The sequence below is a fragment of the Podarcis tiliguerta genome (assembly GCF_965153285.1).
Source record: "Podarcis tiliguerta genome assembly, chromosome: 4".
Classification (NCBI taxonomy): Eukaryota; Metazoa; Chordata; class Lepidosauria; order Squamata; family Lacertidae; genus Podarcis; species Podarcis tiliguerta.
This window is the reverse complement of record NC_139537.1, coordinates 39,374,852-39,389,017: the sequence shown is the minus strand read 5'-3', so window position 1 is coordinate 39,389,017 and position 14,166 is coordinate 39,374,852. Positions and strand designations below refer to the sequence as shown.

The 14,166-nt window shown below is 41.0% G+C and overlaps 1 protein-coding gene and 1 long non-coding RNA gene across 12 annotated transcripts in view; one reads left to right on the top strand and one right to left on the bottom strand.

Annotated features, from left to right (window-relative positions):
• Positions 1–14,166, top strand: part of POU2F1 (POU class 2 homeobox 1) — a 99,452-nt gene that overhangs the window by 69,134 nt on the left and 16,152 nt on the right. For 4 of the 11 annotated variants that reach the window (XM_083439236.1, XM_083439240.1, XM_083439242.1 and 1 more), the window contains exons 7-14: positions 3,042–3,168; positions 4,317–4,385; positions 6,847–6,941; positions 7,713–7,889; positions 11,472–11,613; positions 12,874–13,019; positions 13,358–13,537; positions 13,975–14,080. In XM_083439236.1, the coding sequence (XP_083295362.1) occupies positions 3,042–3,168; positions 4,317–4,385; positions 6,847–6,941; positions 7,713–7,889; positions 11,472–11,613; positions 12,874–13,019; positions 13,358–13,537; positions 13,975–14,080 (1,042 nt within the window). The remainder of the gene's footprint in view (positions 1–3,041; positions 3,169–4,316; positions 4,386–6,846; positions 6,942–7,712; positions 7,890–11,471; positions 11,614–12,873; positions 13,020–13,357; positions 13,538–13,974; positions 14,081–14,166) is intronic. The other 7 variants (XM_083439245.1, XM_083439238.1, XM_083439237.1 and 4 more) reach the window with 3 other exon arrangements.
• The window catches only part of LOC310677047, a 63,363-nt gene that overhangs the window by 48,189 nt on the left and 1,008 nt on the right, over positions 1–14,166 (bottom strand). The window contains exon 2 of the long non-coding RNA XR_014510895.1: positions 13,137–13,214. This is a non-coding gene — a long non-coding RNA (uncharacterized lncRNA). The remainder of the gene's footprint in view (positions 1–13,136; positions 13,215–14,166) is intronic.

Sequence of the window (14,166 nt, the reverse complement as noted above, 5' to 3'; positions counted from 1 at the left end):
GTTTGAAATGAGTTTCTAATTCTGGTTTAGTAATAACATGTAGTATTTCAAACCCAGAAATGAGAGAGGACATTGAAGGGAGGTTGTGGGCACAAAGCTGTTCACAAGAACCAAACCATGATTCAGCTGTTAAATGTGAACGAGACTCGCATATGCAGTTTGGTTCTTGATCCAACTCAGGACTTCATGGTAACCATGGGGCTGTTTCAAGTGATCATTGACCTGACACACAATGCAGAACACACTCCTGATTTGGTTTTTGCTCCTGGTGGTGAGGTTGGATGCCTGGAAATGAGGAGGTGTTTCTGTGCCCCCTTTGTCATCACCAGACCACTTCCTGGTGAAGCTTGAGCTGACGCCAGTTCCCCCCTGCAGGGGTGGAGGACCAATTAGGGTAGACCACTTACGGATTCCTGAATGCTATAGCTATTTTCTGATGGGTGAAAGAGGCAAACCTGCCAAGGCCCTCGTTTCCCTGGGGAATGGTGAGATGTGGAGGGCCATGGATATGGTTCCTTCTGAGCATCCTCTCAAATGCTGTGTTAGAGCACATAATCATGCCTACTTTGCAGTAGTGAAAGCAGCAAGGAGGGCCTACTTCACTGTCTCCATTGTACCATTGAATAACTACATAGCAGAGTTCTTCAGAGTGGTCTGTTGGCTTTGGACCCCTGTATTAGTGAATGGAGCTCAGGAGCCCCCAGGGACTTTTGCTTTCTAGACACTTAGAGAATGAAGTCACTCACCTCCATAATGTACTTGATTCCATGATTTATGCAGCTCCAAGTGAGATTTCCAGTCATCCACTAAGCCTTTTTCCGAGATCAGTTTCAGTTTTTGCAGCCTGCCGACATAAACAAGGTGCTTGGAGGTATGCTCTTCCAAGACTACTGCCAGCATATATCTCCTTGTCTTTGGAATCTGCATTGGCTGCCAAGCTGCTTCCAGTCCAGGCAGCCAATACAGTTTTGGCTACTAATGTATAAGGCCCTAAGCATCTCTGGACCAAGTTATTTGAGAGACTGCCTTACTCTCCATATGCCCAGCAAGTTACTTCTTTGCAATTGGGGCTGTTCTTGAAACCCTAAAAATATCATAAGTTCTAGCCATGACAATATGCTTCAGGGTTTTCAGTGTGACTGTTTGTGTAACAGGATCATTGTTGAGATACAGCAGGTACCCTCTGTTTGTAATTTCCAGAAAAAATTGAAGACATTCTTGTTTCAACAAAGTTTTCCAGCTGGGTGTGAGTAGGGATGGGAACTAGGTTTCTTGCCTATCTTTAGTTGATTTGTATATTGTTTTTAAGCCTATTCTTAGTGATTTTTAGTGTATGGTATGAATCACTTTGAGATGTATATGAAATCAACGTAAAGTTAAATTTATTGGACTTGTATGCTGCATACACACACACACACACACACACACACACAGAGAGAGAGAGAGAGAGAGAGAGAGAGAGAGAGAGAGAGATAAAATTGCTAATGAATATTTCATTATTTTATTTCTAGTTGCAAGTCTCCATGTGAACTCTGCTTTTGAGTGGCCTATATAGTTAATAATTCTGGTAGATCATGGTCACAAGGAGCAAAAATGAAAGTTGAGAGCCAGTGTAGTATTAGAATTAAACCTGGGAGACCTGTGTTCAGTTACCTACTCATTGGGTCACTTAGGACCACTTCCTAACCTGTCACCTTAACCTACCTTATAGGGTTGCTGAGATATGTATATATCTCTGAAGTCCGTCACTTTTTCCACTGCAAATTGGAGTACATGGACTTCATCAATCACTTACAACAGAGCCCTGCTTAGCTTGTTTGGATTACTATTATAAATACATTATCCAAATAATTGTTTGTTTTTATAGCCCTGTTCTTGAATAATTGATTCACTGACCTGATCCCCGTTTCAGACACATCATTATATTTAACTGATTTTACACACGCAACTCTAGCTGCGATCATCGCAAGAAATCTTCTGTGAGAATATGAATAAATGGAATAAATGCTAGCAGGTTTTTTCCCTAACATTTATATAGTAGTGTTTATAGCTTTCTGTTCACCTACTGGTAAGGCAGTTTACAGAGCTAATACAAATTATACCACATCCTGATAGATATAATGTACATAACAAAACACAATTTAGCATGCTGCGAGGAAATTGTTTTTCATTTTTCATAATATGTTCTTACCACTCAAGTTCTTGCTATCTTTTTTTTTATCATGGTGGTACAATGGGCTAGTGTTTTGAGTCTGTTGGCTTCTTACCAGACCTACAAAAGCCATCAAGTCAGTAGGATTCCGAGAGTTAATTCTCTGATGTGTGAAACATGGTTGATTACTGCCCAGACACCATATTGTTCCATGTTTACTTCCCCTCCCCCTCCCATATGATGAATATGTCCCCACATAAACATTGTGGGATTCACTTCTGTGGGTGGGCAGACTAGGGCCAAGAGGAAGGAGATGGTATGTACTTTCTCTCACCACTGTTTTGTAGCTGCTGCTTGCCTGGAAGCAGATGTATGAGAAAGCAAAGACTTGTATGATGCAGCTGGCATAAAATTCCAGCAGGTCTCCTTATGAGCAGGGTTGATGAGCCTGGTGAGCTGTTGATGACTGCACTAGTCATTTCCTACCAAAGCCCCCATCACCTGCGGAGGGCAGATACAAAAACTGAAGGAGCCTGGGGACAAGCAGAGCTCCGTGGCAGCCTAAAACTTCAACATTTGCTGATGCTAAAATTTTGTTTCTATTAGTGAAATTGATGATATGCTGAAAACCTCAAGAGGAGGACTACATCCTTAAATCAATACTTTGCTGTTGTTCCTTCGCATTAGCAACTTTTTCCAGGTCATTCTATGATTCTATGAATTAGTATATGTTCATTTTTTTATGTGCTATTAAATTCAGATGCCCTGTGTTTGCAGAGTAAGAGGTTTGGATCACAGTTCTTTTCCTAATGGGTTTGTCTTGCTTTTGAAGGGGAGGGAATGACTGTTTAAGTTTTAAAAACTCTTAATTTCGTTTTGCTTCTTCAAGGATTTGCAGCACCTGCAGCAGCTCCAACAACAGAATCTCAACCTGCAACAGTTTGTGTTGGTGCATCCAACAACCAACTTGCAACCAGCACAGTTCATCATCTCACAGACGCCGCAGGGGCAGCAGGGTGAGCAAGACGTTTCCTAAAGGACTTAGGTTTTTTATAAAGATATTTTGTTGCAGGCAAACAAGCAACCAGAGGTGTTTAATACTCAGGCACGTAAATTTTAAGGAAGATGTTTGTTACTATAGAGTAGGGACCATCTGGGTGAATATATCCATCACATGAGCAGAAGTCCAATAAGTATGCAGACATGGCTTCTCTGGAATCCTTATCCTTTCCCTTCTTTAATATAGTACTCTTTTTTTCCCTTTTTTACAGTTTTGGAAATAGTCAGCATACAGGACACCTCTTTTCCCCTATATGCCTTTATTTGGGCTAAAACTTTAGGCTACAAAAATTCATTTTTAAAAATTCTGTCCCACCTTTTCTGCAGTTGCTAGAGTGCTTCGAGTGTCATGATTGTAATGAACATAAGAAGAGTTCTTCCGGATCAGGCCAAAGACTCATTTAATCTAGCATCCTGTTCTTACAGTGGCCAACAAGATCCCTATAGGAAGCCCCTACGCAGGACCTGAGTGCAACAGCACTCTCCCTTCCTGTGATTCCCAGCAACTGATATTTAGAGGCATACTATCTCCAACCGTAGAGTTAGAACATAGCCATTGTGGCTAGACGCCATTGATAGCCTGATCCTCTATGAATTTGTCTAATCCTCTTTTAAAGCCATCCAAGTTGGTGGCCATCACTGCATTTGTGGGAGCGAATACCATAGTTTAAACTATGCGCTATGTGAAGAAGTACTTTCTTTTGTCCTGAATCTTCCAACATTCAGCTTCATTGGCTTCCCCTGAGTTCTAGTACTATATAATAGGGAGAGTTTTCTGCCTGCCACTTTTTCCATGCCACACCTAATCTTATGCACCGTTCTCACGTCCCCACCCCCACCACTCATCTTTCCCCCCTAAACTTAAAATCCCTTTATGTTTCCTCAGGGGAGTTACTCCACCCCATGATCACTTTAGTTCCCTCTTTTCTGAATTTTTTGTCCCAGCTGTGCCGTATCCTTTTTGAGGGGAGGTAACCAGAAACTGTACACAGTATTCCAAGTGTAGTCTCCCCATAGATTTGTTATAACAGCATTGTGATATTGGCAGTTAAATTTTCAATCCCTTTCGTGATGATCCCTAACATGAAATTCGCCTCTTTCACAGCTGCCGCACACTGGGTCGGGTCAACATCTTCATCGAGTTACCCTCTACAACCTCAAGGTCTCATTCCTGGTCAGTCACTGCCATTTCAGACCCCGTTAGCATATATGTTAAATGAGGGGTAAAAATTTGCCCCAATGTGCATCATTTTACACTTGCTTACAATAAATTGCGTTTGCCGTTTTACTGCTCTTTCACCCAGTTTGTAGAGATCCTTTTGGAGCTCAACAATTTGGTATCATCAGCAAACTTGGCTACCTCACTGTTCACCCCTAACTCCAGGTCATTAAAAAGTAAAAAGCAAAGGCCTCAATCCTTGTTGGCCTTCACTTTCTTCATCCTTGCATTGGGAGAACTGTCCATTTATTCCTACTCTGCTTTCTGTTTCTTAACTAATTCCTGATCCATAAGAGGACTTCTCTTACTCCATGATTGTGAAGTTTATTCAGTAGTCTTGGGTGAGATACTTTTACTTGCAGCTTTTTGAAATTATTAAGTCAACTTTTGAAAGTAGTAAGACAGCATGTCAACTGGATCACCTCTTCCAATATGCTTGTTGATACTCAAAAGAGAACTGTAATAACACAGGACTTGCCCTTGCAGAAACTATTCTGGTTCTGCTTCAGCAAGGCATAACAATTCTTTCCACCAGTTTTTGTGGAACAGACGTTAAGATAATTGACCTGCAATTTCCCAGGAACCCCAACCCCACCCCAGATCCTTTTTTAAAAATCCACTGCCGAGTCCTCAGGTATGAAGGTTGATTGACAGTCTTCATATTTTTGTTATAAGTTCAGCAATTTCACAATTCAAAACTCTTGGGTGCCATCTGGACCAGATGATTTCTCAGTTTCTGAGAACTTGTCACTACCATTTGCCTCACTTCTTCAAAAAACAAAACTCTCCATGAAAGTTTATTCAGACACAGGTGTCCTCCCTACATCTTGCACAGTGAAGACAAGTAATTGATTCAGCTCCTCTGCAGTCTCCTTTTACTCATTTAGCACATATTTGTCTCTTTTGTCTTCCAAAGGCCTGACTACCTCTCTATTCAGTCACCTGCTTTGAATGTAATTTAAAAAAATGGTCAGTCCTTGTTTTTATCATTTATTGGTTTCATTGGTTTATTATTTATTGGTCTGTCTCTTTCTTTTGGACTAGACTTCCATTTTCTTAGTGAATCCTTCCTGCCTCTGATAGCTTCCTTGACTCTGCTCTTTACCACACCAGCATCTTCATGATCCTGGTTGTACCTTTCCAGATCTGTGGAATATATTCTAGCTAGGCTTCTATTATTGTGGTTTTGAACAACCCTGGGGATTCTGGAGAGACCTGTCCCTCTTGACTTTCAGCTTCCATTTTACCAATCACCTCATTTTGGCGAAGTTTCCTCCTTTGAAATAAAATGTGACTGTGTTGGATTTTATTGGCAATTTACATATATGTTGAATTTGATAGCACTGCGGTAATTGTTTCCAATCTGCTTAACACATCTTCCACCTGGTCCGGAGTTTCACTTAAGTTCTAAGTCTAGGGTTGCCACCCCTCTAGTTGGTACAATGACCACCTGTTAGGAAACAGTCATTTAGGATATCTAGAAATTTTATTTCTTTTTTATTACTAGAAAATGCATGTAGCCCATTATATGCATGGGTTACTGAAATTTCCCATTACTGTAGCATTTTCTCATTTGGATGCCTCCTTGATTTAATCCTTTATTTCAAGATTATCCTGGGCATTTAGTTCAGGGGGATCCTCAGTGCTAAATTACTTTGGGGAGCTGTATAATGCCCCCTCCCCCATTTCTGTGAAGGAACCTGCCCCTTTTGGGGTTTCTAGCTTGTTGGACTTGTGTTCTCTCTGTTAAACAGAGCAGCCTCAGCTCTAGACCATGTATAGAGTCTGTATCCAGAGATCATTATGTCCCACTGGCACTCTCCATTCCACTAAGTTTCCATTATACCCACTGTATCTATTCTGTCATCTAACTTGGCTTGTCTTCTAGTATTATCATATACATAAATACTTCTACATAGTGTCTTCAGCACATGTGTTACCCTACAGTGCATCAAACCTTTGAATTGCTATCATGTGGCCCTGCACTCTCAATGCCTATTTCTGTCCCTCTCTCTTCTGAATACGGGTAACTTATGGATGTTTAACTTGTACGATTTCAACTTTGCACAGTTGAAGGCTGGTCAGTTGAAATCACACAAATTAAAAGCACAGAAGGCAGGAGCTTAAAAGCTCTTTTGCACGGCGTTTTCCCGGTGCAGAAAGAGCTTTTGAGCTGTCAGACTTGCTTACTGGGTTCTGGTAGATCTTGCAAGAGCTTCCCAGAGCCCAGTAAGCGGTTCAGTTCCATAGTTTTTTTGGGAAATGATATACTTGAAATAGATTTCCTTCAGCAGACTTCTGCATAAAATACTTAAGGAGCTATATGGTCTGTGCCCATAAGACACCATACTGCCGTAAATCAGTTTGATCAATAGCATTTATGTAATTTTTAAAATTCATGTCTCCTCTCTTTCAGGTCTCCTGCAAGCGCAGAATCTCTTAACGCAACTACCTCAGCAAAGCCAAGCCAACCTCCTGCAGTCTCAGCCAAGCATCACTTTCACCTCTCAGGTCAGTTTTCGATAAATTTTCTTATTCCTACTTGGTGGGGGTAGGATGAGAGAATTCAGGCCATGGTGCATGGCAAAATTTGTCCATTTTTATTATTCTAGGGAGACAGTGAACTGGTGGCTACCTCTCACTTAAGAGATTGTTGACATATTCTAAAAACCTTTGCACTTGTGCTGGAAAAGGTTGAGCACTGTGTGCATGTGTCATGCTATATTTTACGTATCAAGAAATTACTGGAAAATGTATTAACACATGTGGAAAGCAATGATTAGAAGTCTAGCTACTGTCAGAGTAGGAATTGTGCTTAGATGCAACTTCTGAACCACTCCTAAGTCCATCTGATAACACTTTGTCACATGCTAAAAAGCTTTATAGCAGAAAAGCCATAAACTCTTTCTGGAGCTGTTTTGGACTTTGGGGACTTTACTCTTCCCACTCACCCCTTTGCTTTGTTCAGTCAATCTCTTTTTTGCATAGTGAGAATAATTGGGAGAAAGTATACTTCATTCTTAAGCAGGAAAATTAAAGGATCAGGAGACACCTTTGTTTTTATTGTCCTTTTAAAAGAATTGCTCTGTCGAATAGAATTCCCTTTGAGAATACTCTAGATTGCAATACCTATTTTAGAGTTGAATACAATTAAAATACAATGCGTATGCTAGAAAATAGAAGATACTAGCATTTACCAAGAAAAGCCATACTTTTTTTCTTAACCATGCTTTATTTCTATATGTTTTCTGACTTCACTCTTTGCTTTCTTATATTTCTTAGCAGCCAGCAACCCCAACACGCACAATAGCAGCGACCCCTATTCAGCCACTTCCACAGAGCCAGTCAACACCAAAGCGAATTGATACCCCCAGCTTGGAAGAGCCCAGTGATCTTGAGGAGCTTGAGCAATTTGCCAAGACTTTCAAACAAAGACGGATCAAACTTGGATTCACTCAGGTAAAATGGAATATTTAAGATCCCTTCACAATGGGTAAAATACCAGTGTTCAGATCTGGAAGGACAGGGTCTATATCACTTTTCCTAATTTATCCTGACTTCTTATGTGGGCTTTTATTAGTGTCTGTGGAGGATCCATCGTCCACAGCCTCCTTTTGGACTGCCTGGCTGGGATGAGAGCGAATGGCACAGTTGTTTTATTACTACCTGGTGGGTCCGGTTCAGAAAGTGGTACTGCAAGACTATGGCCCCACACCATAGCATGTATGCTATGGGGTTCCATAGGCTTCTAATTTGTCCCCCTGGCTACAACTGCATCATAGGTAGGCAAACTGTTCTTCATGCCTCTTAATACTGCCCCGTTCCTCCATCCCATCAAAGTTCTTTCCTCCGCTTCCCCCTTTTTTTCCTTGCTCACCTCCCCACGCCCATCCTTGGAGCAGAAATCTGAGAAGAAATTGGTGGGCTGCTGCCTTGTGTGCATTGTACTGAAAAGAATACCTCTATACTTATTTGAGAACACCTCTATCAAATCTAGTGAGGTTTGCTTCTAAATAGGGCTGAAGATCAGAGTTTCAGATGTGGTGAGTCCATGGCCTTCACTTTGTACGCAGAAGTAAATATCAGTGGTATAAAATTCTTTTTACAAGCTTAAGCTGGTGCACATGCTGTGATCCTCCTGGGCAAAGATAGCCTGACCACTTTTCTCTATGATCTAGTTATAACCAAAATGACCCATTGTAACACACTTTATGGGAGATCATAGAATCATAGAATCATAGAGTTGGAAGAGACCACAAGGGTCATCGAGTCCAACCCCCTGCCAAGCAGGAAACACCATCAGAGCACTCCTGACATATGGTTGTCAAGCCTCTGCTTAAAGACCTCCAAAGAAGGAGACTCCACCACACTCCTTGGCAGCAAATTCCACTGTCGAACAGCTCTTACTGTCAGGAAGTTCTTCCTAATGTTTAGGTGGAATCTTCTTTCTTGTAGTTTGTATCCATTGCTCCGTGTCCGCTTCTCTGGAGCAGCAGAAAACAACCTTTCTCCCTCCTCTATGTGACATCCTTTTATATATTTGAACATGGCTATCATATCACCCCTTAACCTCCTCTTCTCCAGGCTAAACATGCCCAGCTCCCTTAGCCGATCCTCATAAGGCATTGTTTCCAGGCCTTTGACCATTTTGGTTGCCCTCCTCTGTACACGTTCTAGTTTGTCAGTGTCCTTCTTGAACTGTGGTGCCCAGAACTGGACACAGTACTCCAGGTGAGGTCTGACCAGAGCAGAATACAGTGGCACTATAACTTCCCTTGATCTAGATGCTATACTCCTATTGATGCAGCCCAGAATTGCATTGGCTTTTTTAGCTGCCGCGTCACACTGTTGGCTCATGTTAAGTTTGTGGTCAACCAAGACTCCTAGATCCTTTTCACATGTACTGCTCTCAAGCCAGGTGTCACCCATCTTGTATTTGTGCCTCTCATTTTTTTTGCCCAAGTGCAATACTTTACATTTCTCCCTGTTAAAATTCATCTTGTTTGTTTTGGCCCAGTTCTCTAATCTGTCAAGGTCGTTTTGAAGTGTGATCCTGTCTTCTGGGGTGTTAGCCACCCCTCCCAGTTTGGTGTCATCTGCAAATTTGATCAGGATGCCCTTGAGTCCATCATCCAAGTCGTTGATAAAGATGTTGAATAAGACCGGGCCCAAGATATCTCATCAGTTCTAAAACAGCTCTGTTGGTTCCTTATACATTTCTAGGCTTAGTGCTGAGCGTTGTAGCTATAAAGGGCTTTACAGGCTTTCTTAAGGACTGCCTACTCCTGTACAAACCTGTCCATTTCTGAGCTCACCTGGGGATGCCTTTCTTAAGGTTCCCCCACCTTTTGAGAAAACATGGTAGTGATTGAAGATTGGACTTTCCCTGTATTGAGATAATATTTTGGGCTTATGATGAGATTTTTAAAGTGGTATTGTGGGTCCATACATACAGAAAAGCAATGCTAGGAAAGGATCATCATAATTTTCCCAATAAAATTTGTTTGAGCAGACTTTAATGAGAATCAACTTATTTATGTTAAGCATATATGGATAATCCATGCTTCTGTAGCTTTTTCAGATGTATGCACTTCAAACTTCATTGAATGTGTATCCTATGTGACAACCTAATCAATCTTTCCTTAACTGAGATGGGCAAAAATTCAATTGTGGATGGAAATTCATCTCCCCCCCACCCCACCCCAAATCAAAGGGGCACCTTGTACTTCTCTGTTTTGCAGCAAAACATTGCACCACTAGGATGCCAACAGCATAGTATTTACTTAACAATTATATTGCACAAGCTATATACATAATTAGTTTTTAATGATAGTGATAGCTTAATTATGTGAGAGGATAGTAATTAGAAAACTGAATTAATAAATGTTTAATTTCTCAAAGTGTGTGTGTGAGAGAGAATTATTTGCCGGTGGTACAGTAAGTTATTTTCAGATGCTTATAGATTTATTGTTCTGTCTTTCAGAAATAATTACTGGGTTCAGGTTTATATAGAAGACTAATAGACTAATTGCCTATTGCAGTTCAATTCTCTAGTTACAAAAAAATCAAAAGAAGACTTTGCAATTTAAAATAAATATTTAAAGTAGGAGATTAAGTGGTATGGTCATTAGACTCCTCATTGTATCCAAAGGTGGTGGATGTCCTGCATAAACAAAAATAATTCAGTTTGTTATCCCAGTTGTTTCCCAGCTGTTGTCAGTTTGATCTGTCATGAGTTGTACATGAATTAAATGAGTTTATGTACTTGACCCTGATACTTTTTATGTGACTATATGCAGAAGCACTCATTCATTGAGCTGAGATCCTTAACGTTGGAAGAAAGTGCTTAACTTCACTTAACTGTTGGACTTGAAGGCGGTGGAAAGTGATTCAGCCCTCTGTGTTGAGGCAGAATCCCTTAAACAGTTAAACCTCGGATCCCAAACACCTCCGTTTCAGAACGTTTAAGCTCTCAGACGTTTTTCAGAAGCCAAACGTCCGACATGGCTTCCACTGAATGCAGGAAGTTCCTGCAACCAGTTGGAAGCCGTGCCTAGGTTGTCAAACACTTCAGAAGCCAAATGGGCTTCCGGAATGGATTACGTTCGACAACTGAGGTTTGACTGTACATAACACTTCACCAGGCCTCCTCACCAAACAGGGTGCGGGTCAGATCCTTTGACCAAGCGCTAACTTTAAAATTTAGAAACAGTTCATTGCTAATCAAGTCATTGGCCTTTGAAGATGCAGAATTTGTTGCATTTGGTGACCTGTAGATAACATCTTTATTCCTTCTTGAGCAACATTTTTGCAAGATGGTCTGTCTAATACCAATTTTAAAGCATGTGTTGGACACAAATTCGTCAAAAGGACAGTTTAATTCAGTGGGAAGCTAGCATACGTCTATCAACAAGACGGAAGAAATCTGAGTGTGTCTCCATTGTATCTGTCAATAGCTTTGTAATGAGATTTATTTTATTACATCTGTCCTATAGAAGTATATGTTGTTGAGCAACTTCTTTTATTCTTTCAACTGTGCAGGGTGATGTTGGGCTCGCTATGGGTAAACTCTATGGAAATGACTTCAGTCAAACTACTATCTCTCGCTTTGAAGCCTTGAACCTCAGCTTTAAGAACATGTGCAAGTTAAAACCACTTCTGGAAAAGTGGCTCAATGATGCAGGTGAGAATTTCCTTTAAAAATTCCTGAAATACCGCAGAACAACTCTGAATTTCGTAAAGATTTTTATTCAAATGCTCTTTGTGGTGGGGTTCATTTTTGTTATACTTACAACAGATATTTTCATTCTGTTCAGTCTGTTATGCAAGTGGAATAGATTGAAGAAGTATAAATAGCTACTTACTTGAGTGGTCTTTCTGAAGCATTTGTACGGCACTGGCTCTGATGTGAAAATAATTGCACATATACAGTGTTTTTCAACCACATAATCATAAAGTTACTCTGGCACTTTTTATTCTTAAGACCAAAAAAATGCTCAAAAATACATGAGCAAAAATATTGGCTGGTGCATATAAAAAGTTAGTGGCTAACCCTAAATGTGGCCATGTGCAATTAGGTTTGATCAAACCTTGTCTCCTTCAGATCTTGAGAACTGACTTTCCATCTGAGCTGTATAGTATGGCTTTTTAAATAGGAAGTGCTGTTAGTTTCAGTATTTCTGCTACATAGGACCCAGAGGCCTAGATTCTAGATGTCCCTTCCACAAATTGAATGGCTCAGTCTGTTTGCAGAATGGCTTTCGATCCAGTGGTAGTGATGCAATTCATCCTGTAGCCCGCCACACACCACTGCCCGCTCTCTTCTGCAAGGTGCCTCAACTCTCTTGAGCAGATTTGGAGGAGGCGAGGAGCAGGGGGCTGCTGGGAGGAGGGATAATTGGTGAAACTTGATGGGAAGGTCCCATGAGTGGATTTCTGCTCAAGCCATAGAATTTTTGGATATTTGTTTGCTTGTATACTACCTTTCAGGACTATACAGTGGTTCACATTATAAAGGAAATTAAATTACAATATGAAATATACTATGTACAATAACTGCATGACATACACAACATACAAAGCCAATAACCCCACACCGCATATAGCAAATGAATAAGGTCAGCAGAGGCAGGCTGCAAACCCCTTAACTAAAGGCTTGGGATACATTTTTAACTGGTGCTAGAAACTAATTAAGGTGGGTGTTAGTTAGGTCTGTAAGGGAAGGGCATGCCACAATCATGGTACCCTTATTGAGAACACCCTCAGTTATGGGAGTGTAGTCGGTATCAGGAGGCCCAGTGCTGGTCATTCCTAGGTTGAGGTTGAGGAGGGGCCATTACATGAGTTAATGTGTAGTTGTTTAACCAAGTACTGTGAGTGGTACCTTTTAAAAATATATTCTTAGCATGCTTTAGTGACCTTGACTTGTGTTGACTGCTTTCAGAAAACCTCTCATCAGATTCAGCTCTCTCCAGCCCAAGTGCCCTGAATTCCCCAGGGCTGGGGATTGAGGGCTTGAACCGCAGGAGGAAGAAACGCACCAGCATAGAGACCAACATACGTGTGGCCTTAGAGAAGAGTTTCCTGGAGGTGAGTCGATCTGTTGCACTGTGTGCTACTCTAACGGCTGCTGAGTAGTTTCAGCATAGCATGAAATGATAAAATGGCATAAGAACAATTAAATAACATGATAAAAGACTATATTACCTGACACACTATATGAATCACTTGACCTTCTGTCCTTCCCATGTAAGAAGTAGAAGAGGAACTGGTGCATCTCCCCTACTATGAGAGAGATATTTCAGATGTATCTGCAACAATTATAGGTAGCTGCTGGCTTTCATTGTTGCAGCTTCCCTGTAAAATGGGAATTCACCCTGTGTCCAAACTATAACTGAGCTCTTCTCTTCAAATTACTACTCTTTCAGAACCAAAAGCCTACCTCGGAAGAGATCACCATGATAGCTGACCAGCTGAACATGGAGAAAGAGGTGATCCGCGTTTGGTTCTGTAACCGGCGCCAGAAGGAGAAAAGGATTAACCCACCGAGTAGTGGTGGAACCAGCAGCTCACCCATCAAAGCAATTTTCCCTTGCCCAACTTCATTGGTAAGAATTAACTTGAGTTATGCCAGACTGGAAGAAATTAAAATCACTCCTATCCTCTTGGTAATGAGGTTGTCATAATGCAGATTTCAAAATCAATCTTCAGTGGTCACTGCTGTGTTCAGTACACCACCTATTGCTTCTACTTTGGCCCATATTGAAGAAGACATCCTCCAGAGGGCTTTGAGTACTAAGCGAGACATGAATTGTTGCTGGATTGAGCTGGGTGATTCACATGGGTGTTTGCGTTATACATAGCTTAATGATTTTCTCACTACAAGTAGCAGTGTAGCATAGTTTTAAGCTTCAATGAATGAAAATCCAAAGCTATATAATAGTATGTGTTTGCTAGCTTCTATATTTGTAGGTAAGTAGTAAACATTTAAATCTGATTTCTTTTCCTTTCTAAGAAAGCTTAGCTGTTTTGTTCTGACCTCTAGGTGGCAACCACACCAAGCCTTGTGACAAGCAGTGCAGCTACAACCCTGACTGTCAACCCTGTGCTCCCTCTAACCAGCGCGGCAGTAACTAGTTTGGCAGTCACAGGTAAGAGAATATTCAGACTTCCTCAGCACAGAAATACTTGCTGTTACAAATACTAAAATTTAGTGACCTATTATGTCAGAGAATCA